Genomic DNA, 23,296 nt, shown 5'->3' with positions numbered 1-23,296 from the left:
TAGCAGGAGCAACGTCTGCTAAAACATAACCCGCTTGGCTGTTGCTTTATTCTAATAGATTTCTTAGCAACCCATTGCTAGCATACTAACCTAAGTGCTGTCATTTATTTACCCTTTGGTTCCTACTACCATCTGGATAAGATTAAATTCCTTTTTATTACTAATCGATCAGGACTTGTTTTGGGTCTTAATACTAATTGTCTTTGGGGACCAAAGCATACCCTCTGTTTTATTCTTTCCTAGATTAAAAATGATGATCTCATTATTTAATATTTCTTGTTTAAAAACTCTATTTTATTAAGTAGTTGCAAAAAGGAGTTTCAATTTCAGAACTCAGGTTATGTGTACAGTGAATCTTGATCATTGTCATCCCCTCCCATTGTTCTCCTCATCCTTCCCAATCCTATCCCTATCCTCAAATTAGAGTTCAACTTTTACATAATGTATATTGATTTACATTATGTACATCATCATGTATATGATACATAATGTGCATTTTACATAATGACTACATTTGCTCATCCTTCTTCCCTCTACCTGTGTACCCCTCTTAGTTTGGCGGGGGAACTGGGCCTTGAACATCAGCCTTCTCACTTTAATCAGCTTTCTTGTTCACAGCTAGCATTCTATACCACTTAGCCCTTAACCCACAAGTCCATTGTTTTGCTGGCAGTTTTAGAGAAAGAGTCTTGAAGACTTTCTTCCTAGGCTAGCTTTGAACTGAGATCCTCCAGGTCTTAGCCTACTGAGTAGCTAGCATGTAGTAGCACCCCACTAATAACTGGGATTACAACTTGTCAAAACTAGAAAGTGTAATTTAATTAAAGAATTTGGCTTTATTTTCAAGCTTAGATACCACTGTAGTGTTTAGTAAACCTGAATTATTATTCCTCAGCATTATAAAATTAACTATAAGAAGAACATACATGAGACCTGAAAAAATTCATCTTGGAACATCTTAAAACATCAAGTTCCCATTATAATTAAGTTGTTGTAGGAGGACTGTATTTCTAATATATAATGTAAGATGGTTATACCTGTCTGGCACATATTGTATGGGTTTCAGAAACATGCTTCAAGACAAATTTAACTTCTAATCTATTTACTAAATCCTTTAGTATTCAAAAAATTTAATTGATTCAAAGGTAATGTATTCATCCTTTAAAATGCTTAATAGTCAATAAAATCAGTTATTCATTAGTAGTCCAATTTATCCTATATGTCTAATAAGAGGTAAAAATATGGATTTGAAGAACATATTTAGTAATCTAAAATGTACTATAAAGTTGCTATTTCTCTAACACCAAAAGTTCCATTGTATCTTTATCCTATATGTGCTTTCAAAATATATATCTAGCTCCGGTAGATATTAGAGATGTTGTAATTTTGAGTTCTACTTTATAAATTGGAGTTCTTATATTTTGTATATGATATAACTTGGATGTTATAAATGAGCCTTAAAAAGATTTAACTAATAAGAACCCAGTATCGTGGACCTAAGATCAACTTTTGAGTCTTTTCTTGTTCTTTTGTAATTCAGAAGACTTTCTAAAAATGAAGCTCTACTAAACTTACTTTACACTATATTTAGGTTTTGTCTTGTGTTTTGAACATAAATTTGAACATACTCTCAAATACTTGAAATAAAATCGAGACCATTAATAAATACTAAACTCTAAAGGGGCATGGATATCAAATATATATGAAGGTGTGGCACATATGTATGGATTCAACTTGCATAGATTTGAATCTTTTCCTAGTTGGGTTCAGAGCACTCTCAAACAAGTGATAATTCCCAAATAAGGAATGAACATTAGTTCTATCCATTTCCATGTCTATTGATAATACAAAAATTATATAAACTTAGTGGTAGAGTGTAGTGGCACTTGTGAGACCCCAGTTTCCCTTCCCAATAAATAATACAAATAAGTTTGATGTCTGTTATCAAGGAATCTTATGTTTGACATTAATGTTACACCACTAGCATCATCATATATGTGTGTATGTAAAGCATTACTGAAATACTTCTTGACTGAATATATCTCATTTCACTAGTGTCTGTGAATGAACTGCATGTCCTAGTAGACTGAATACTCAAGCTTTACAAAAAAAAAAAGTTTAAAAGCTTTTGGCATTACCACTGATGCAATTTACAATACTGTATGGTAGCTCTTAACAAAGTCATGGCACATGAAAGACTTGAGTGTTACTGAATTATTTAATGCTATACAACAAATAGCTATTATCTATGTTACACAAACAATGGTAAGCTTGTTGAGAGACTGAGCAAGTAGCAGTAGCTTTTTCTTTTCTTTTCCTTATCCTTCATTGTACTGGTGTTACAATTTGACACAGAAAATATATATAAATTCAAGCATTTAATATATACCACTGATGACAGCTCATTTTCTTCATTGTCAATACTGACAATGAAACTGGTGAAGAATGATATTATTGAACACTGAGTACTTGAATGACTTTCTGATTGTTAGCTGCATGAAGCTGAGCTTCAGAAAGACAAGGACCATTGTTCACATATTGTTCCAGGCAAGTTGGAGGGAGTGAAGACAGTGCTCTACTACTTGGAAGGTTTGGTGAGCCCAGACTTCTTGTTGGACAGAAGTGGGGAGGTAATGAGAAAGTACTGTTACAATGTCACAATAAGTTTCAAAAGCTTAGCAGTACTCTCACTATAGAATGTAATGATGTCTCCCATACTCTCAGTGAATTGGGAATAGATGGACATAGTCCTAGGATATCCAGTATCTAGCAGTGTGCTGATTATCTCTGCAATGAAGTTCTCAATTCTCATCATTTCCTGTACTCTCTTTTTGTGGGGCTTATTCCAGTTTATATGGTGTATCACTTTCCTTTTCCTGAAGTATTTCCTTTAAATTTTTTATAGTAGAGATTTGATTTGTGACAGATTCAGCCTTTGTCTGAAAATGTTCTTGTCTAAAAAAACCCTTGATTTTTTTACAGGATATTTTACAAAATATGAGATTCTAAGTTGGAAGATGTTTTTCTTGAAGCCTTTTAAGTTATTTTCATGTCTTTCAAGCTTGCATTGCAACTCAGTGATGTTTCTTTTTCCTTGTATTTTTTCGGTAGTTTAAGAATTTCTCAGGGAAGGGAGGACATTGTCCAAAAAGAAATGTGCATGTTACCTGACTTATAAAATTGTAACTCCCTCCTTTACAGTAACAATAAAAAAACAAAAATTAGCAAAAGAATTTCTCTTTATCATTAGCTATTTCATCAATTTGATTTTTACTTGCTTTGGTTTTTATGATTATTCTGATTGGAGTTTATTAAGCCTTTTGGATATACAAATATTATACCTACATGACTATTTTCAGTTATTTCCTTTTCTTTTTGTGACTCCAGTTCCTTGTGTATTAGACCACTTGATATTGTTCCACCACTTCTGAGGCTCTGTTCACTTTAAAAACAAAAATCTCTCATCTCAGTTTGTGTATTTTACATTGCTTTGTTTCCACAGTGTCTAATCACTAATCCAATTCGCAGTTCTTTTCTTCCATAGTGCGATGTTTAAGCAGTCCACTTAATTTATCATACTAAACATTTTTATTTTTCACCTGAACAAGTTCCATTTGGTTCCCTTTCATTGTTACCATTTCTTTGCTTCACCTCACCCTACCCACCCCCTACCCGTATCAGGGTTTGTGCTTCCTTGGTGTGCTTACTCAGCTGGCTCAGTACCATTTAAGCCAGTCTTGCAGTCCAGTTTCTTTTGTGGATGATTTTAGAGATAGAATCTCTTGGACTTTGTGCCTGGGATGACCTTAAACCATAATTCTTAAGATCTCAGTCCTTTGAGTAGCTAGGATCACTGGCATCTGGCTCTTTCTTCTTAATAGTTATTTTTCTTTTAAATCTTTGGACATTTTTATATTGGCTATGGTAAAGTCCTTGTTAATTCAGTCATTTCTGGTTCCACTTCTGTTGATTGCTTTGGGTCACCATTCTTCACTTCTTGCTAGCATGATGAACAGTGGATTTTGCTTTTTCTCTTTAGAAAATAGTGTGTTTTGTTCTGAAGGACTATTAATTAACATGTGAATCAGCCCAACCTTTTGGAGGTTTAAGTTTTACTGGAATCAATCTAGAGCAGTACATTCCCACTGAGGGTTTTTGCAATGGTGGAAATGTTTTGTATCTGTGCTCTCCTGTATGGTAGCCAATAGTCACATTGAGGGCTTGTATGCAGACAGTCTGGCTTCAGAGCCCATATTCTTAATCACTATTAAGAAGTTTTCAGGGCTGGGAATGTGGCTCAGTGGTAGAGTGCCTGCTTAGCATGCATGGAGTCCTGGGTTCGATTCCTCAGAACCACACAAACAAAAAAGGCTGGAAGTGGCATTAGAGTGCTCGCCCTGAGCAAAACAAGCTTAGGGACAGTGCCCAGGTCCTGAGCCCAAGCCTGGTATCTGGCAAAAAAAAAAAAAAAAAAAAAAGTTTTCAGAGGACCTAACAATATGAAGAGTATTTGTGAGAGTAATGGAGGTATAAATAACGTAAACACAGTCACATACCAAAGACACTTGCTTTCAAACCAATAATACTGTTTGGCCTACATTCCAATATGAAAGACTGTAATCCATGTACACTTATCATCCTTCCCCAGAACTCTAGAAGTTGGTAAGAGGAACAAATAGGACAAAAGATATTTCCAATTGACATTGTAGATTTATAAAAGCATAATCACTATGTAGTTAATTGTCAGCACCCTTAGGAAACAGGCTGGGGTTTTTGTTTTTTGTTTGTTTTCTGTGCTGCTTCTGGGACTTGAACTCAGGGCTTGAGCACTGTGCCTGAGGGTTTTTTCCTCAAGACTAGCACTCTGCCACTTGAACTACAGCTCCATTTCCATCTTTTTTGGTGAGATTAGAGTCTCACCAACTTTTCTGCTGAGGCTGGCTTTAAATAGGTATTCTTAGATCTCCTGAGTAGGATTACAGGGATGAGCCACCAGCACCCAGCAGCAAACTGTTTTAAATTAACTTCATTCCTATTTTCAGATAAAGGAATTGAAACTCCAAAAAGGTGTGTGGTATATGGTGATTGAATAAGCTCTGAAACAGGAGAAACCTAGAGAAAGATCATATTGGTCAATCTCCATACCCAGACTTCTGTCTTCTCATTTCATGTCCTTTTCCAAAGATTTGTTTCATAGTCTGAATCACTATATAGGATGTGACTGAGAGAAAAGAGGAGAGAAAACTTCTTATATCTTTCTCATAAAAGAAGAGAGTAAAAAACTCCTTAGGCTCATTAAATAGGCTGTTACATGGTGTCTTTGACTTCAAATATCTCATGGAATAACATTTTGATAAGTTAAGTGCTAATGAATCAGAAACAGATGGATAAAAATTTCCCTGAAAACACTTATGGCTTTCAGAATCATGGAGTCCTGTCACCCCCACAGCTCCTCAGGCTTCAAACCTAGGTGCTAGGAATCACTTACCCTTCATGGCTCACTTATGGACTCTTAATTGTCATTTTTTTTAAGTGTCAAAATTTAAAAATAACTTGAGAGAACTTGTTTTTGTCAATGTTGTCAGATATTAGTCAGTTACTTCAGCATTCTAATCTTCACATTATAAATGACATATGTTCTTAAAGAAAAAGCCAGAAAATACTGATTGTCAAAAAAATCAAAATTTTTTCATCCATTTAAGAAAAAGATCATTACGACAGAGAAAGGAATTTTAATAAAGATAAAATATGTAATTACTATATTTCATGCTTTAAAGGTATGTTTCTTTTTTCTTTGTTCAGGCAGAATATCAGACACAAACCACAAACCACAATCTTATATTTTCTTTAATTATGATAGGTCATATGTGTCCATAAATTTGTCTGTTTACTCACTATTTTCTAATTAATTAGCATATACTTTTTATTTAGTATTCTGTAATGATCTCATGAATTTTAGTGGTATTTTACTATCCTTATTTTTATTTTATTACAATCTAGTTTATTTGGGTCTTCTCTCTATCTTTTGGTTAGTTTAGCTGAGGGTTTGTCAATTTTCTTTACCTTTCCAAGGAACCAATTCCTTGTTTTATTAATTTTTTGTGTTGTTCTTTTTGTTTCTATTTATTCCTTCCCTAACCACTATTGCTCCTTTCCTTTTACTAATTGAAAGTTTGGTTTGTTCTTGTTTTGCTAAGATCTTGAGATGCATTTTTAAGTTATTTGGAATCTCTCTGGTTTTGTTTTTTAACTGCTTTCATGTAAGTTCCCATAGCTATAAACTTCCATCTTTACAACTTCTTTCCCTGTGTCCCACAGGTTCTGCTGTGTTGTGTTTCCAGTTTCTTTGATGACACACTTTATATTAAAAAAAATTATTTTCAATTTCCATATGTTTGCATAGTTTCTTTTGTTACTGAATTCTAGTTTTATTATATTCTAAGAAGATGCAACAAACTGTCTGTTTTGTGATATTTGTTGAAACTTCCTTTGTGGCCAAAAGTATCCATTTTGGACAAGGGTCAGTGTGCTGATGAAAACAATGTGCCAATGTTGGGTAAAATATTATATAGATGTCGATAAGTACATTTGATCTATAATTAAATTAGATGTTTGCTGATTTGGAGGCAAATTTAGATTGTCTATTAGTAAAAGTATAATCCAATCCACTATTATTATATTTGGGTCTAGCTTCCCCTTTAGGTTCTATAATATTTGTTCTGTAAAATTGGATGCTCCAATGTTCAGTGAATTATATTTACAAGCATTACATCTTTGTGGTTTGTTCCCCTTGTCAACATGAGGTAACCTTCTTTGTCTCTTCATACCAATTTTAGCTTGAAATGTTTTGTCAGATATAAGTATAGCTACTTTTTCTTGCTGTCAGATTCCATTTACTTAAATATTGTTTTCAGTCTTTTCAGCCAGTATCTGTATTTGGTGGGGAAAGTGAGTATCAGGCAGCAAATTATTAAGTCTTCTCTAATCCAACCAACCAGTCTCCTGTCTCTGTTAATTCTAAAGTTAAAACTATTTACATTCAAAGGTTATTATTGAAAGGTTTTTTGTCATTTTGTTGTTTGCTTCTATTTGTTTTGAATAATCTGTTTGTTCCTCTTTGTGTTTGTCTTTGAGTTTTGATGGTTTACTGAGTTTTGTTTGGTTCTTTCTTAATTTCATTTGCTTGTCTACATTTCTAGTGAGATTCCTTCTTTCCTGTGTTCTCATGATTATATTTGTTTTGCTACCTGTTCTACATGTAAGATTTTCTTTAGGTATATCTGAAATACTGGTCTAGTGCTCATAAGTTTATGCTTAACTTGGAAGGTCTTTATTTATCTTTCAATTCTGAAGAATAACTTTGCTGGAAACATCAATCTAGGTTGGTAGTTATTTTCTTTCAGGAGTTTAAATAAATCCCTCATGTTCTCCTAGGCTGTAGACTTTACACTGAAAAAAAATCTGTTGTTATTCTAATCTGTTTGTCTTTATAAATGACTCAGAGTCTTCTTGCAGTTTCCAATATTCTTTCTCTGCACTGTACTTTTAATAGTTTACTGTAATATGAGGAGGAAGGATCCTTTTATGGTCCTCTTAAGGTCTATTTAGTGTTCTAAATGCCTCAATATTTGGGTGTCCATATCTTTTTACAAGATTTTATGGATTATCTGGTATTGTTTCCTTTAATAGATTTCCTTTACATTTAGCTTGGTCCTCTGCTTCTTTGTCTATACCAAGTATTCAAAGGTTTGTATGCCCTATTTCTAATTTTTTTTAACCTTTGTTTTTTTTTGTTTGTTTGTTTGTTTGTTCCAGTACAGAGTCTTGAAATCAGGGTCTAAAACTTTCAGTTTTTATTATGTTCACAGCTGGTGCTTTTCCACTTGAGCATGCCTTCTGTCCAGCGTTTTACAGGTTTTTAGATATGGAGTCTCTTAAAACAGCCCTGACTGTTTTTGAACCTTGAACCACAATCCTCCATGTCTCAGCCTCCTAAGTACCTAGACTTACAAGCATGTGCCACTTGTACTTGCATCTTTGTGGTTTCAACCCTAATATTCTTTCTTCTACTTGATCTAGTCTGTTAGTAAGCCTTTCACCTGAGATGTTTGAGTTTTTAAGCATTTCATTTCCAAGATTTCTGATTATTTTTTTAGAATCTATATTTCTTTGAATTACTGTTTATATTCTGTATTGTCTCACTTAACTCAATCAGCATTTTAATTCTTTTTTTCTCACTAAATTCATTGATCATTTTATGATATAACCATTTGAATTCTTTGGCATTAATTTTTACTGTATTTGTCTTTTCTCTTTTGGTACTGGGGATTGAACACTAGCACATTGCACTTGCTAAGTAAGCATTTTGCTTACACTGAGCTACACTCCATCCCTGTATGGCATTTTATACAGTTGAATGTCTTTTGATTCCATTACAGAATAAAAATCTTAACTTTTTTTTCATATTTCTCATGTTCTTATGTGGAGATTTATTCCTCTGTAGGGATGCATATTGTTTTCACTGTTATATAAGGGACTTCTTAGCAGCTTCCTCTTTTTTTTTTTTTTGTCGATCATGGGGCCTGAACATCTGGGCCCGGGTGCTGTCCCTCAACTCTTCAGCTGTAGACTAGCACTCTACCACTTGAGCCTCAGACCCACTTCTGGCTTTTGCTGCTTATGTGGTTCTGAGGAATCGAACCGAGGGCCTCATGCATTGCAAGGCAAGCATTCTACCACTGAGCCACCTTCCCAGCCGTTAGCAGCTTACTCTTTTTTTTTTTGGTCCGGTTGTGGGGCCTGAACTCTGGGCCTAGGCGTTGTCCCTCAGTTCTTCAGCTCAAGGCTAGTGCTCTACCACTTGAGCCACAGCGCCACTTCTGGCTTTTTTCTTTTTGCTTATGTGGTGCTGAGGAATCAAACCCAGGGCCTCAGGCATGCAAAGCAGGCGCTCTACCACTGAGCCACCTTCCCAGCCCCAGCAGCTTACTCTTAAGAGCTCTGTCTCTACTATCTTTCAGAAAGGAGAAAACAAACTACACTAACAACTACATAGGGAAGAAACTAATATATTATCACAGTAAAAACACTTAAACACAACTGTTCCACCAATAACCATAGAAAAGAAAGAGGTAAAAGTAATATAGGATAAAGGTTAAAATTAATAAATGTTAAAATGAATTATAACAAAAATTAAAAAGAAAGAATCATCAGTAAAAAAGGAAAGAAAAATGAATGAGGAGGAAGAAGAGTTAGATGAAAATCTGATTAGAAAATAGAAATAAAATTAGATGAAATAAAAGAAGAGAAGACTAAGTCAAAAATTTCTTCTTAATAAGGTGTTAGAATTATAGAAGCTTCTTTGCAGGTCTTACAATACTGGAATCTACCATGTGTGCCAAGGATAGTGTGTCAAAGCTGAGGCCTGTTGTCACTCTAAGCTTCTACTGAAAAGTAGGTGGTAAAAGTAGGCTGAGTCCTGCCTGGAATTTTCTGGTAGGCCAGAGTAGTTAAGGATTATGGTAGGGCCTATGGTGAGGTAATATGTATTTGGCAAGTTCAGGGGATTTGTTTTTTATTCTTTTGATTTCTTTTAATGTGTACCTAGTGTCACCATTAGCCTTAATGATCTTCAGCAGTATGTGAGTAAGGTAGCTACCCACTCGTTCAAGAAGAACTTAATTTGTACACTCAGTAGCATGGCAGATGTCTAAGCCATGGACTATCCCTTGACACCCCCAGAGAGCCAGTGAAGCGATCAGATGACTGAGTTCTATACTCAGCATAGAAAGGAGGTATGTCCATGTCTATCAGCCTCAGTCTCACACTGTCAGACCTGGACCCAGTATTAATCCACATAAAACTGGTTTGCCCAACAACCACATTGCCCTCCAGTTTTCTCAAACCTCTTAGGCTCAATGCTAACCCTCTCCTTCTCCACAACTATCTTTTGTGGCTCTTCCCCTATTTAGTGCAGCAGTGTGTCTCTTCCAGAGGGCCTGAATTTTTATTGTTGCATGTTTTCTGATCCCCAGAATAGTTTAGTCTCCAATGATAGATTCCTTTTCAAGATGGCTTCTGGTTTTAGCACTGAGAGGTGATTTGTGATGTAAGGATTTCTTTTCTAAAACTAGCCTAGTGTGCAGGAGTCATGTTCAGACAAATCTCCATACTGGATTTAAAGCTTGTAAGAACTGTGGCTAGGACTGCTAGTCTGTTATCTCCAGGATTCATATTTATGGAGTTGAGTTCCTCCTGATTCTTGCCACTCAGAGTCCCATGAAGCATATACTTCTATTCTGCCATCTTACCCCAGAACCTTTTAGTGGTTCATCTAATAATGATGCACAAGTGGCAGTCTTATATTCAATGAAGCACAGCAATAAAAATAGATTAATTGTAATTTTTAGTTTAGATGGTTCTAGTCAGAATAGCAAATCTGAGAAACACCTTCACTGAACAAATGGTTTGTACTGATTTGAGGAAGCATTTCCATAGCAAACTCCCTGGAGCTAGTGTCTGCAACATACTGAGCTCTGCCTTCTTGTCTTCACCAGAACCACCTAGAGAGAGGGAAATAAGTGGGGCTTGAATCAGCCTTGGCATTCATGCTTTAATCCCCACAGTGAAAGTATGGCAGGTAGGAGTATCTTTCTAAGATTATCACAGCTTCTCCCCTGCAGTAGGAAAATAGCCACTAATGATGCACTATATGGCCAGATATAGTTAAACCTAGAAAATCTTTCATAGAGTGTCTTAAAATACTTTTGTGTACTATTTCATGCTAAATTGTTTCACTCCTTGGGTAAATAAATATTTCTATTCTGTGGCCTTCCATCATCTTTCTAACATAAAATTATGGACTTTTTAATACTGATAAATAATCATATAGTCTTTTCAAACTTCTATTGTATACATTCAAATACAAAGCAAATTTGATTTTTATATTTTTGTTATATTTTTGTTTTGTTATAAAAATCCTTTCTTTCTGGTGTTTGACTAGAATTTTAATTTATTCCACTTGTAACTGTGTGCAGGAAATACTAAAGAATGAAAAATATAGAGAAGAAATGAAAAGAAAAAGCCAAGATTTTTATGAGAAAGAAAAACTGCTCAGTAAAGAGACGAAGGAAGAGCTCTTGCCTCCACCTATGCAAACTGAGATTAAGGGGCATGCCTCTGCTCCACACTTTGGAAAGGAAGAACCCTCAGAGGCTCCCACCAGCACTGGTAAAACCTTCCAGCCAGGATCCTGGATGCCACAAAATGACAAGGGACACACCCAATGAATGTACTATGGAAAACTCACTTTGTGGATATGACTGTTTAACAAATAAAAGTAGTGAAAACTTGATTACTTTGTATTTTCTGATATGCACTTGTGTATTCCATTTAGCTTAAGCGTTCACTTTTAACATCGCCTAGATGCTTTTAGACTTGAATCCTATCCAGGACTTAGTCATCTTTATGTTTATGAATTTGCTTACAATTGTTTCTACTTTGATCACTAATTTGACGTGTGTCCTGTACCTGTGAAGGCGTAACAGGAATCACTCACAGATACATCTTAGAAGAATAAGGTAAACAGTGGGCTCTCCTCCAGGTGAAGTGGTGTCCTGTAAGATTCCAAAGGACTAAAGCATGAACATAGACAAATTATGTAAACATAAAATTTAAGCCAGGTGCTAGTGGCTCATGCCTATAATCCTAGTTACTCAAGAGGCTGAGAACTGAGGATCACAGTTCAAAGCCAGCCTGTGCAGGAAAAGCCCTGAAACTCTTATCTCCAGTTAACCACCAGAAAACTGGAAGTGGCGCTGTGGCTTAAGTGGTAGAGCACTAGCCTTGAGCTGAAGAGCACAAGGACAGAGCCCAAGCCCAAAGTTCAACCCCCATGACCAACAAAATTAGATAATATGAAAGAAACCATAGAGACCTTAATGCAAAGATGAGACAGAAATCAAACAGGAGAAAAATCAATCAGGAAAACCTGAAAGGACAGCAGAGAGAGAAATGGGATGGTAATTGGAATTCATGAGAAAGAAATTCTGAAAAGAAGAAAACAGGGGAGTTCTCTAAACAAAATGAAATTCCACTTATAATTGAGATTCAGTGGCTTGACGTTGAAGAAAAATGTGGATAAATCATGTACATATGACCATATAAGATGATGTTAAGCAAGATGAACCCCAAGATAGGAGCATAAATATCTTTTTTCTTTCTAACATATTTATAATGTGCTGTGTGATTTTTTTTTGTATGTTCCTCCCCCAAGGTATAACCCCTATTTTTACTGTATTTGATGTGGGTGCCCTGCATCTTGTATATACACTTATCTAATTCAGGGAGGGGAAGGGAAAAAACAAAATGCTTATCTAGGGATACAGATTGACCCATTGTAACAATGAGATGTACAAGACACTGTGTTGAAAAAATGAACTTTACAATTTAGGCAGAGTGTAGTTGAGATGGGAGGGAAGGGATGGGAGGGGGAAAACAAAGGAGGAGGCAACGATGCTCAATAGGAAATGTACTTATTACCTTGCTCATGTAACTGTAACCCCTCTGTACAGCATTTTTATAATAAAACTGTACAAAAAATAATTTACTTTTTTTTAGGGGCTGGGAAGGTGGCTCAGTGGTAGAGTGCTTGCCTTGCATGCCTGAGGCCCTGGGTTCGATTCCTCAGCCCCACATAAGCAAAAAGAAAAAAGCCGGAAGTAGCGCTGTGGCTCAAGTGGTAGAGCGCTAGCCTTGAGCTGAAGAGCTGAGGGACAGTGCCCAGGCCCAGAGTTCAGGCCCCAGGACTGGACCCCCCAAAAAAAATAATAATAATAATTTACTTTTAACCTGGAACTGGTGGCCCATGTCTATAATCCTAACTAGTCTGAGATCCAGGTGCAAGTTTCAGGTTTTGTTATTTTACTGTAGAGATTTTTCAGTGTTTAGCATATAATAAATACTCAATAAACATTAAAGATTAAATTAATTAACCAAATTTTTGTGTTCTAAACAATGTAAATAAATCCTTGGCTCCTAATTCACACATACATTAATTTTCTGTTTTTTTAGGCCAGTTGTAAGAATTGAACACAGGGCCTGGGCACTGTCCCTGAGCTTTTTTGCTCAAAGCTAACACTCTACCACTTTGAGCCACAGTACCACTTTGTTTTCTGGTATGTAAGTGGAGATAACAGTCTCACAGCCATTCCTGCCTGGGTTGGATTTGAACCACAATCCTCAGATCTCAGCTTCCTGAGTAGCTAGAATTACAGGCATGAATTAACAGCACTTGGCTATATTAAAATTTTTACTTACAAGCAAGTAAAAGTTGTAATTGTCTAAGAAATACACTACAGAAAAATATAACTATTTAAATTAATCAATCAAATGACAATGAGTCTAAAATACTGATGACAAAAAGTACCCTAAATAATTCCAGTGTTCCAACTCTCTTAATAGCAAACATTGTTTGCTATTGTTATATCATTACAAAGCAATAGCACATTTTATCATAGAGGCAAACTAAGAACTAGCCACTAGATAATATAAAAGGAAGTATAATTTGTAGTATTGGTTTATGATTTGAGGTTAAGATATTCTTTTTGTTTTTGTTTGTTTTTTTGGTTGTTGTTGGTCATGGGGCTTGAACTCTGGGCCTGGACGCTGTCCCTCAGCTCGTCAGCTCAAGGCCAGTGCTCTACCATGTGAGCCACAGTACCACTTCTGGTTTTCTGGTGGTTAATTGGAGATAAGTGTTTCATGGACTTTCTTGCCGGGGCTGGCTTTGAACCACAATCCTCAGATCTCAGCCTCCTGCATAGCTAAGATTACAGGCATGAGCCACCAGCACCCAGCTTAAGATATTCTTAAATCTTAGACTGCAAGGAAGATTATGTATGTTTTGATGCATTAGTGCATTGCTACTGCTAAATTTCTATCAGCTTATTAATTGCATTCTATATACATCTTTTGAAAATGTTTGTCATGTAGTCTGTTTTCAAATATCTTACCATATGGCAGAATTTACATTAATTTTAATTTTTAGTTTTCATTTAAAAATAGCTGCTTTACATAATGTAGCAAAGGAAAATTTTAAGCAAGAACCTTTGTGGGGAAATGCCTTATGTTCAAGTAGGAGGGTAATACTGGCTCAGTATTAGTAAAGCACGCATTATACAGGTGACTTTGAGAATATAAATTTATGATCCACCCATTCTTCTCACCTAGAACCTAAGTCACTGGGTACACTTTTAGGTGATGTTTGAGCAGATTTAAATATGTCCCTCATAAAAAAGATCAAGGGCTGGGAAGGTGGCTCAGTGGTAGAGCGCTTGCCTTGCATGCCTGAGGCCCTGGGTTCGATTCCCCAGCACCACATAAGCAAAAAGAAAAAAGCTGGAAGTGGCGCTGTGGCTCAAGTGGTAGAGCGCTATCCTTGAGCTGAAGAGCTGAGGGACAGCGCCCAGGCCCAGAGTTCAGGCCCACGACCGGACCCAAAAAAATAAAAAAAAGATCAAGTATTTTCGCTCAGGCCCGTGGCGCCGGCAGGATGGGCAAGTGTGGCGGTGTTCGTACTGCCCGGAAGCTCCGTAGTCACCGACGTGACCAGAAGTGGCATGATAAACAGTACAAGAAAGCCCATTTGGGACAGCCCTGAAAGCCAACCCGTTTGGGGGCGCCTCCCATGCAAAGGGAATTGTGCTGGAGAAAGTAGGAGTTGAAGCCAAGCAGCCAAATTCTGCTATCAGAAAGTGTGTCAGGGTGCAGCTATCAAGAATGGCAAGAAAATCACAGCTTTTGTACCCAATGATGGTTGCTTGAATTTTATTGAAGATTTTGATGAAGTTCTGGTTGCTGGATTTGGCCGAAAAGGTCATGCTGTGGGTGACATTCCTGGAGTCCGCTTTAAGGTCGTTAAAGTAGCCAATGTGTCTCTTTTGGCTCTATACAAAGGCAAGAAGGAAAGACCAAAATCATAAATTTTAATGATACAAACACAATCGTAATAAATTTTCATAGTCTGAAAAAAAAAGATCAAGTATAATTTTGGCCTAATACGATTTGTCCTTCCAAACAACTTTAAATTGTAACTTTGAGAGCAGATACCAACAGAGCAGATTTTGAATATTGAAATACTAACTTTCCCTATTCTTCATCTTAAAAATCGCTATATTTTTCATATTTCAAAATTTATTATAAAACCATCTTTAAACTATCTTTTCAAGAAAAGACAAACTTATTTAAAACTTTTTCATCTCAAAGTAAAACTGTTCTTGTTGACATAACAGAAGAATATCATATATATCTAAGTACATACTTAGAACTAATCCTTTGTGGCTTCCTATGGCTCTGTAAGAGATACATATAGCATACTTTTGGTTTTACAAGAGGCTTAATATTACACAAACTAATCAAGTGCAAAGACTGTTTCTGGTTCCAGGGATTAATCATATAACCCAGCTGTGCCTTAGATATTTGAAGTTAAGAAACAACAAAACTGGGGGAAATAATCCTTTTCCATTATTACAGTTGCCTAGATTTTCTAGCTGCTATTCATTTCTTAATTAGGCTTGCACTATTTCTGTCTGTGTGTATATGTGCTAGTCCTGGGGTTTGAACTCAGGGCCTGGGTGCTGTCTCTGAGCTTTTATGCTCAAGGCTAGTTGAACCACAGCTCCACTTTCTGGTGGTTAATTGGAGATATTTTCATGGACTTTCCTGCTGGATTTGAACTGAGATGCTCAGATCTGTTTCCTGAGTAGCTAAGATTACAGGAGTGAGCCACCAGCACCCATCCCAGCACTGATGTTCATAATGCTCTCTCATTAACCACATTATTTAAAACCACCTTATTCAGACTGTCCTTTTTCAAACTGTTATGTTCTCTGGGGATAAAAGCATGAAGGAGAGTCATTTTAAAAGATTTACATCATATAGTAAAGGATTTGTCCAAATTCTACTTGTGTTTCCAAAGCTTTTGTTATCTGATGGTAGAACCTCTTTTAATAGGTTTGAGAAATGCAGAACTGTCCTTACATATTTATTTCAAAATGAAATCAATCAGACTGATCCTATAACCAGATGCAAACATAAACACAATCATTCCTAAGTAGAATCAAATTTCCTCTCATTTAGAAACAGGGGGCTGGGAAGGTGGCTCAGTGGTAGAGCACTTGCCTTGCATGCATGAGGCCCTGGGTTCGATTCCTCAGCACCACATAAGCAAAAAAAAAAAAAAAAAAAGCTGGAAGTGGCGCTGTGGCTCAATTGGTAGAGTGCTTGCTGAGGGATAGCGCCCAGGTCTAGAGTTCAGGCCCCATGACCGGACCCAAAAAAAAACCAAAAACATAAAATGTTAAGTACCCCTTGTCACTTTCCTATACCTTGTAATGAAGAAGAAGGGGTGGGGCACTTTTTAAAATTATATCAATATTGGGCTTCCAAGTCACAGCATTTAAAGTTCATTTCTAGTTTCCTTACTGTAAAGAACATTTCTTTTTGGACATCCTTTGTTATAATTTTTTAAACCTAATATGTTAGATGCTGGAAACATTACATAACACTATGGCTCAAGATTCTAATATACCAACCAATGTTTGTTACAGGAAGCCTGGGGATTGCTTATTTCCTCCCCCCCCCCCAAATAAAACAAACTAGCAATAAAAAGGGTACATATTAGTTTTCAGAATTTTAGAATTAGACAGGCTTTTTTTTTTTTGGTTGGTTGTGGATCTGAACTCAGCCTGGACACTGTCGCTCAGCTCTTCAACTCAAGGCAAGCACTTGAGCCATAGCGCCATTTCCAGTTTCTGGTGGTTATTTGGAGATAAAAGTCTCACAGACTTTCCTGTCTGGCTGGCTTTGAATCACAATCCTCAGATCTCAGCCTCCTGAGTAGCTAGGATTACAGGTTTGAGCCACGGGCACCCAGCAGACAGACATTTTTTAAAGTAATATTCTGGATGATAATTCTTTCAACAATAGTACTATTTTTTACAATGAGAGAAGAGAATCCCCAACCTCAATATTCTCTATTTTATTTATTCCCTGTATATATACACAAATCCAAAATCTTGCTGCTTGCACAAGAATGAAAAGGCTATATAAATGTTTTTCAGGAAAAGTCTAAGAACATTAGTTCGTTAAGCAAAGAGAAACTACATTAAGACTATGAAATTGTAGAAAAACACTTTAAAGATCCAAACAGTGACTTCCACCTGTATTCTAAGCTACTCAAGAGATGGAGATAGACAGAGTATCTGATTTTAACCAATTATCTGGATATGGTGTTTCACACCTGTAATCCCAGCTGTATGGGAGGGAGGTGTAGGTATGACTGGTACAAGGCTGGACCAGAGCAAAAAATGCAAGATCATACCTGATAAACAACTAAAAGTATGGCTTAAGTGGTAGGATTTGCCTGCCTAGCAAGTGCAAATCCTAGAGTTCAAACCCCAGTACTGCCAGGGGAAAAAAACGTGTTAAATAAGTACTTTTAACTTGTCACAACAGAACCTGTGAAACCACAGAACTGAAACTATATCCTAGCCCAGCACCAATGGCTCATGCCTGTAATCCTAGCTACTCAGGAGGCTGAGATCTAATGATTGCAGTTCAAAGACAGCCCAGTCAGGAAAGTATGTGAGATTTTATCTCCAATTAACCACCAGAAAACCAGAAGTGGGGCTGTGGCTCAAAGTGGTAGAGCACTAGCCATGAGCAAAAGAGCTCAGGGACAGCTTCTCAGGCCCCAAATTCAAGCCACAGGACTGACAACAACAAACTATATCCTCTGGTTCAGTACTTTCACTTTTTCTACAAATGTGATTTTTTTTTTTCCATTTGGCAGCACTGGGGGTTGAACTCAGGGCCTTGTGCTTGCTAGACAAGCGCTCTACCACTGAGCCACCTTCCCAGCCCTTGATTTTTTTTTTTTTTAAAGCACACATCAATTATTTCTATGAATAACGTCTACAGACACCCAAACATATATGAGATATCTTAACTTAGTTTCTCTTTTAAAATGTGCTCTGCCAGATAGGGATGGTGGTGTGCATGCCTATAATCCTAGTTTTAGGAGACAGAGAAGGGAAGATCTGGACACCGAAGCTGGCTTGTTTCAAAGAACAGACATGCAGATGGAGAGCAAGGGTTGGGCAGGGAGGAGCAGGGCAGAGGATTAGAAGCTCTGCAGACTCATGGGACCAATGGCTCAATAATTTCAATGCTAAATATAACATGCATAACACAAACCAGAACAATCTATACACCGAATTATTTTCAGTACCTAGTTTCAATGGGTTGATTAAACAAACAGCAAGAACTGATAACCTAAAAAATAGCATTCAGTATTTTCAAATAAACCTTATCAATTCTTAGTTTCTCAAATTTGTGAAACTGTCCTAATCTTAAAAGTATGCTTAGCTATAATAGAAATTCGTTACCTTTAAAAAATCTAGCCTGTTCAACATGTCTAATTTATTACCCTCCACTTCCCCCATAAAAAGGGACAAAATCCAGGACCTCTTTATAAAACATATCAAATTTTATTTCAATAATTAACTTCATTTTTAAGTAAGAGCTTTGGACAATTACTCTTTATCAGAGGCGAAGAAAACAATATAAGCTATTAAATATTGCAGTTAGTAAAATTACTGGAGCATGCATTTAGAAAAGCCATGTTTAATAGACAAAAGTTCTAGTATTACTGCTTAACTGAAAGACCTTTAGCTCTGTATTCTAATTATAGCTCATTCTCATTTATCTAGTTCATACAATCACTACTGTGTCCATCAAAATTTTTCTCAATTTTAAGCCTTTCTGAACCACTTAGGAAATATGACTTAACTCCTTGGGAACTCTTCAAAATAATCAGAATTTTTAGTTTCCACAAACTTGATCACAAACATGTTGAAATTTATGTCATCAATACATGAGTCAAAAAGTGTTAAATAAAATCAAGAGTGCTATATGAAAACTAGCAGATTATCTGATGACATTTTAACTTTTTCACAGCTCTAGTTAGCATTAAAAAAAAAACCACAAAAACTGATTCTAAGGTTTTAGCATTTGGCATTTTAGTACAAGCTTTAAAACACAATGTTACTCAACAACTCATCTAAGAAAGTGGCAGTGATCAAAAATACAAAATTGTTACATCCAGTAGATATTTTACAGTCAAGATAATAAATCTTTATAAAATTAGGTTGAAAAACACATAATGTCTTCATAATTACTTGTCTCAAAGACTAACATCAGAAAAATGCAGAAAAATAAATGTTCTTGATTAATACCATTTTGCTCTGAAAAAACCAGACATAACTCCATTCGTTAGCAATAATGATAAAAAATATATGATTAATAAATATATTGTATGTCTTGAAGCCAAAACAAACTTTCTACCAACAGAGCAATTTTGACTTGTACATTCCTAGCATTCTTGGTCCAGAAGAAGGCCCATCTTAAACCACTATTTAAATGGAGTGCATACGTAAAGTCATTATTCTCCACAGGATGTTTCACTTCTGTACATCATCTGCAAAATGGCAAATCAATAAGTCACTGATAAAGAATCTGTACTGCGTGTTGAGAATTCCTTTTCCGAAATGCTTGGAACCAGAAGTGTTTTAGTTCAACAAAAAATTCATTTCCATTTCATATAGCCTAACTGAATACAACCTGTTACAAGGTCGTGTATGGAATTTTCACTTGTGAATCATGTCTGCACACAAGAAATTTCAGATTTTGGAACATTTATGATTTTTGATTTTCAGATAAATACAATGCACTTATCATGTCAATAGATACCAACAAACTTTCACACACAAAACTAAACATTACTGTAATACTGAGGTCAGAACATGATTCTTTTATATACTCAGATTTAATTTACTATTGATCCTATGATGAAATCCAAACACTTAATGAGTCCAAAGCTGCATAATGTTCCCAATGATTCTGCTCTAGATGCAGAGCTTGTTTACTCCTTCAATCCTTTTTTAGTCTTTTAGCTTTTGCAATATTTTCTTGTCGTTTTTGTTTCTTCTTTTGCTCCTTCTCTCTGGCTTCAATCATTTTGGCCAATTTCCAGGATAGAACAGCACTTGCTAGGAACAGTGGGGTGAGAGCCAAAATAACTGTTGTAAGAAAACCATAAGGGTCCTTTGCAGCCCATTCCACAACATACTCAGCCCAAGCCTTTACATCAAACATCTTCGTAGCAGTCCTAGGAAACTGGGGCAAAGGAACAACAAAAAGAATACATGATTAATCAAAATTTGAAAATGTTTTATCATACAACCAGATAGCTCAAAATTACAATGGTTACTTAAAAGAGTTCTTTTGAAGTATTAATTAGTACAATTTTAATAAAAATGAGTATCTCCTGTTAGGAAAAAATAATTCAGCTAAGACAACCAAAATGACACATAAAGATGTAAGTTTACAGAAAAACTGAAAACTATTTGGCCTAGGTGATAGGACTATGTTTCCTATGTTTAAGACATAGTTTATATGGCAGCAGGCTTTTTGAGTTTCATACACTCATTTCAGGAAAGAGCTGAATCCTGTGTCATTTCTTGACATACTCTTAGTACCATTAAATACTAGTTAACAAGGGTATAAACAACGTTCACATTTGAAAAGGACAAGCCACAAGTCATGAGAGGAAAAGAGGTGATAGCTATTTCCAGCAACGGAAAAGAGGAAGTAAGGGAGCTGTGATCATAGTCATATCCATATGTCAATAGGTATAAGCAAAAAGGGACGTGCTATTTTATGTCCTTTCAGCCTTAAAGCCCCAATACCATAAGTACAATTTAGTGAGAAAAGTAGCTATAAGTAGGACCATACATTAGTTGGTAAGAGAAAGGACCTGGAAATGAGGATAGCAAAGACTTGAGCTACATTTCCTGTCCTCCTACCTCCCCCAAGCTTTCATACCTTTCATATTTGGGTCCACCCTTACTCAATCAGAGGCTTAATTAGAATTAGAATACCTGTACAGGGAATGAGTGTGTGTCCCTCCACTTAAGATTTCAGTTGGGATTTAAAAAGTCATCTACCTTATGTTTGAGTAGTAGTCTCTAATTTTGTCCTGGGATTATCAGTGAGCCAATCACAATTTCAGATGACCCCTGGTTGTCGTCTTCTTTTGTTCTATCATACACTTCTGAGCGGTTTAAATTTCTACACAATGGTTGAGTTGATATGGATAAAAGAAAAAAACACTTAAGTCACAACTTTCAGGACAAATGTAAAATTTTAAATGGAAAGTTTCTAAACTCTATGGAACATATTAAAGACATGTAAAATTGCCTGTCAATTATAAATATAATACCTACTTTCCTAATTTGAGCTTACTGCAATTGCAAATGTCCAGTAAGAAAATCCTACCGAAAGTTGGGTGAGGTGGTAGTAAATGCCTCTAATCCCAGCTACTCCTGAGGCAGGTATCAGAAGGATCACTGGCAGAATTTGAGGAACCCCCCCCCCCCCATCTCAACAAACCAAGCAGGGAGTACAGAATAAATCTCAAGTACTGGCAGGATCTTGGTCAGGAGATAGCTCCAGGCAAAAATGCAAGAGCCTATCTGAAAAATAAAGCAAAGGGGTTGGGGGGGAAGGGTGGTAAGGGTGTGACTCAGGTGACAGTGCACCTGTATGACCAGTTCAAAGCCCGGTACTAGGGGTGGGGGTGTCGCGAGCCAGGATCCTAGTCAGTAGAAATAACTATTATTTCAATAATAAAAGTATGACGTTCACTGACTTATAAAAAAGTCAAGCTGACTCGCAGATGTAAAGGGCATCCTATCCATTCAGCCTGAACTTTTTACACTAAAAGAGTTTCCATTCACTCGATTAGGTACACCGCAGCAAAGTAAACACCTTGCCTTATTCCTGAAAGGTTTTTATTGTCTAGGGTACAATGAGTGTCTTTAGAGAAAAGCACAAGATAACCTAAACAAATCACAAAACGCCCCCCACGCGCGTTACACATCTGGAAAACAGCCACGTTCTAGCTAGTCGTTTACACGGTCTCCTCTCGTGTTCAACACAAACCACGTCTCTACTTTCAACCGGAGACAAAATAAAATGCCTAAGCTGTTAGAGATCCCAACCTTGCTTCAGGACACGATCACAGCCAGGTTCTCGGAAGACCGCCCCTCTCCAGCCCGGCCAGGAACGGGGCAGGTTTCCGGGGGAAGCCAACGGGCGGAGCGGAGGAGAAGGCCCGGCTTCCCGGCGTTGTCCGCCTCCAGCACCAAGGCCGCCGGCGGCCCCCGCCGCCGGGCGGGCCGCCCGTCCCGCCGCGCCTCCCACAGCAGCAGTCGGGCCGCCGGGGCGAGTCTCCCGGGCCGCAGCCGCGATCGTCTTCCTCCTTCCGGACGAGCGCCCCGCTCGCCGCGGGGAGCCACGAGCGCCCCGCGCCCCGCGCCCCGGCGGAGGAGGCGCAGGCCCTCGCCCTGCCGCGGGCTGTGGCTGGACAGGGCTCACAGAGCCGAGAGCCCCGGGGAAACCGGGCCAGCCCCAACACACCTCGCAGCCCGCTCCCCGGCCGTCAGCGCTGGGCACGAGGACCCCGCGATCGCAACCGCCCCCAACCCTCCACACATTCCCGGGGCCAGGGGCCGGGACTCCCACTCCCAACTCACCACTAGGCCGGAAGCAGCCAGGCGGAAGCCGCACCCTCCGCCCCGCCCGCCACCAGGCCCCGCCTCCTTCTATGGCCCGCCCACCGGCAGGCTCGGGACGGGGCGGGGAATCGCGTCGGCTGTGAGGAAGTCGGAGAACCCACTTCCGGCTGCGCCTCAGTCGTAGTCCCGGGACTCCAGCTGCGAGGGTGGCGGGCGCGGGGCGGAGCGGAGGCCCTGGGGGCGCAGGTGAGGCCGCGGGCGGCGGGTTTCGCTGCAGGGCCCAGCCCGCCAGTGGTCTCGGACCGAAAGCATGGGTGGCGAGGCGTGGGGCGGCCTCGCTGCGGCGGCCCGGTGTGGGGTGCTCGGGGCCGCGGGAAGCTCAGGCCGGGGAGCGGCGAGAAGGTTCCCCGTTAGCTGCCCAAGGCGGGGACCCCCGGGTCCCTCCTCACCCGAGGCCCGGCGCAGCGGGCTGGGCAGGGCCTCCGTGCGCCTGGTAGGGAACTGCCAGGCTGTGGGAACGAGGCTTGGGTTACTATGGTTTGTCTTGATGGTATTTGCTCCGTGTAAACTTAAATAAACGGCCATGGCACACAGTTCCCACAGAGGTTCGTGTGCTTGGAATACACCTAAGAAGAGATGCAGAAGTCGGCAAGCAGAAA

General features: G+C 38.2%; 2 protein-coding genes and 1 pseudogene across 5 annotated transcripts in view; 2 read left to right on the top strand and 1 right to left on the bottom strand.

Annotated features, from left to right (window-relative positions):
• Positions 1-11,353, top strand: part of Ndufaf2 (NADH:ubiquinone oxidoreductase complex assembly factor 2) — a 107,613-nt gene extending 96,260 nt beyond the window's left edge. The window contains exon 4 of the mRNA XM_042690771.1: positions 11,037-11,353. Within this exon, the coding sequence (XP_042546705.1) occupies positions 11,037-11,288 (252 nt within the window). The 3' untranslated portion in view covers positions 11,289-11,353. The remainder of the gene's footprint in view (positions 1-11,036) is intronic.
• Positions 11,354-14,528: 3,175 nt separating this feature from the next.
• Positions 14,529-14,991, top strand: LOC122117140 (annotated as a pseudogene).
• Positions 14,992-18,525: 3,534 nt separating this feature from the next.
• Positions 18,526-22,688, bottom strand: Smim15 (small integral membrane protein 15). Of its 4 annotated transcripts, none has more exons than XM_042690768.1 (3): positions 22,656-22,674; positions 21,066-21,189; positions 18,526-20,235 (listed from the first exon to the last, which is right to left on the bottom strand). In XM_042690768.1, the coding sequence occupies exon 3, from the start codon at positions 20,212-20,214 to the stop codon at positions 19,990-19,992; it is 225 nt and encodes a 74-aa protein (XP_042546702.1). In that variant the 5' UTR covers positions 20,215-20,235; positions 21,066-21,189; positions 22,656-22,674; the 3' UTR covers positions 18,526-19,989. The 4 variants fall into 4 exon arrangements, with proteins under 4 accessions (XP_042546702.1, XP_042546701.1, XP_042546703.1 ...); XM_042690767.1 differs by lacking the exon at positions 22,656-22,674 and adding an exon at positions 22,122-22,239; XM_042690769.1 differs by lacking the exon at positions 22,656-22,674 and adding an exon at positions 21,364-21,474 and having other exon boundaries at positions 21,066-21,172.
• Positions 22,689-23,296: the final 608 nt, after the last annotated feature.

Source organism: Dipodomys spectabilis, unplaced genomic scaffold (genome assembly GCF_019054845.1).
Source record: "Dipodomys spectabilis isolate Male_0828 unplaced genomic scaffold, ASM1905484v1 ptg000140l, whole genome shotgun sequence".
NCBI lineage: Eukaryota > Metazoa > Chordata > Mammalia > Rodentia > Heteromyidae > Dipodomys > Dipodomys spectabilis.
This window is presented reverse-complemented; position numbering and strand designations above follow the sequence as displayed.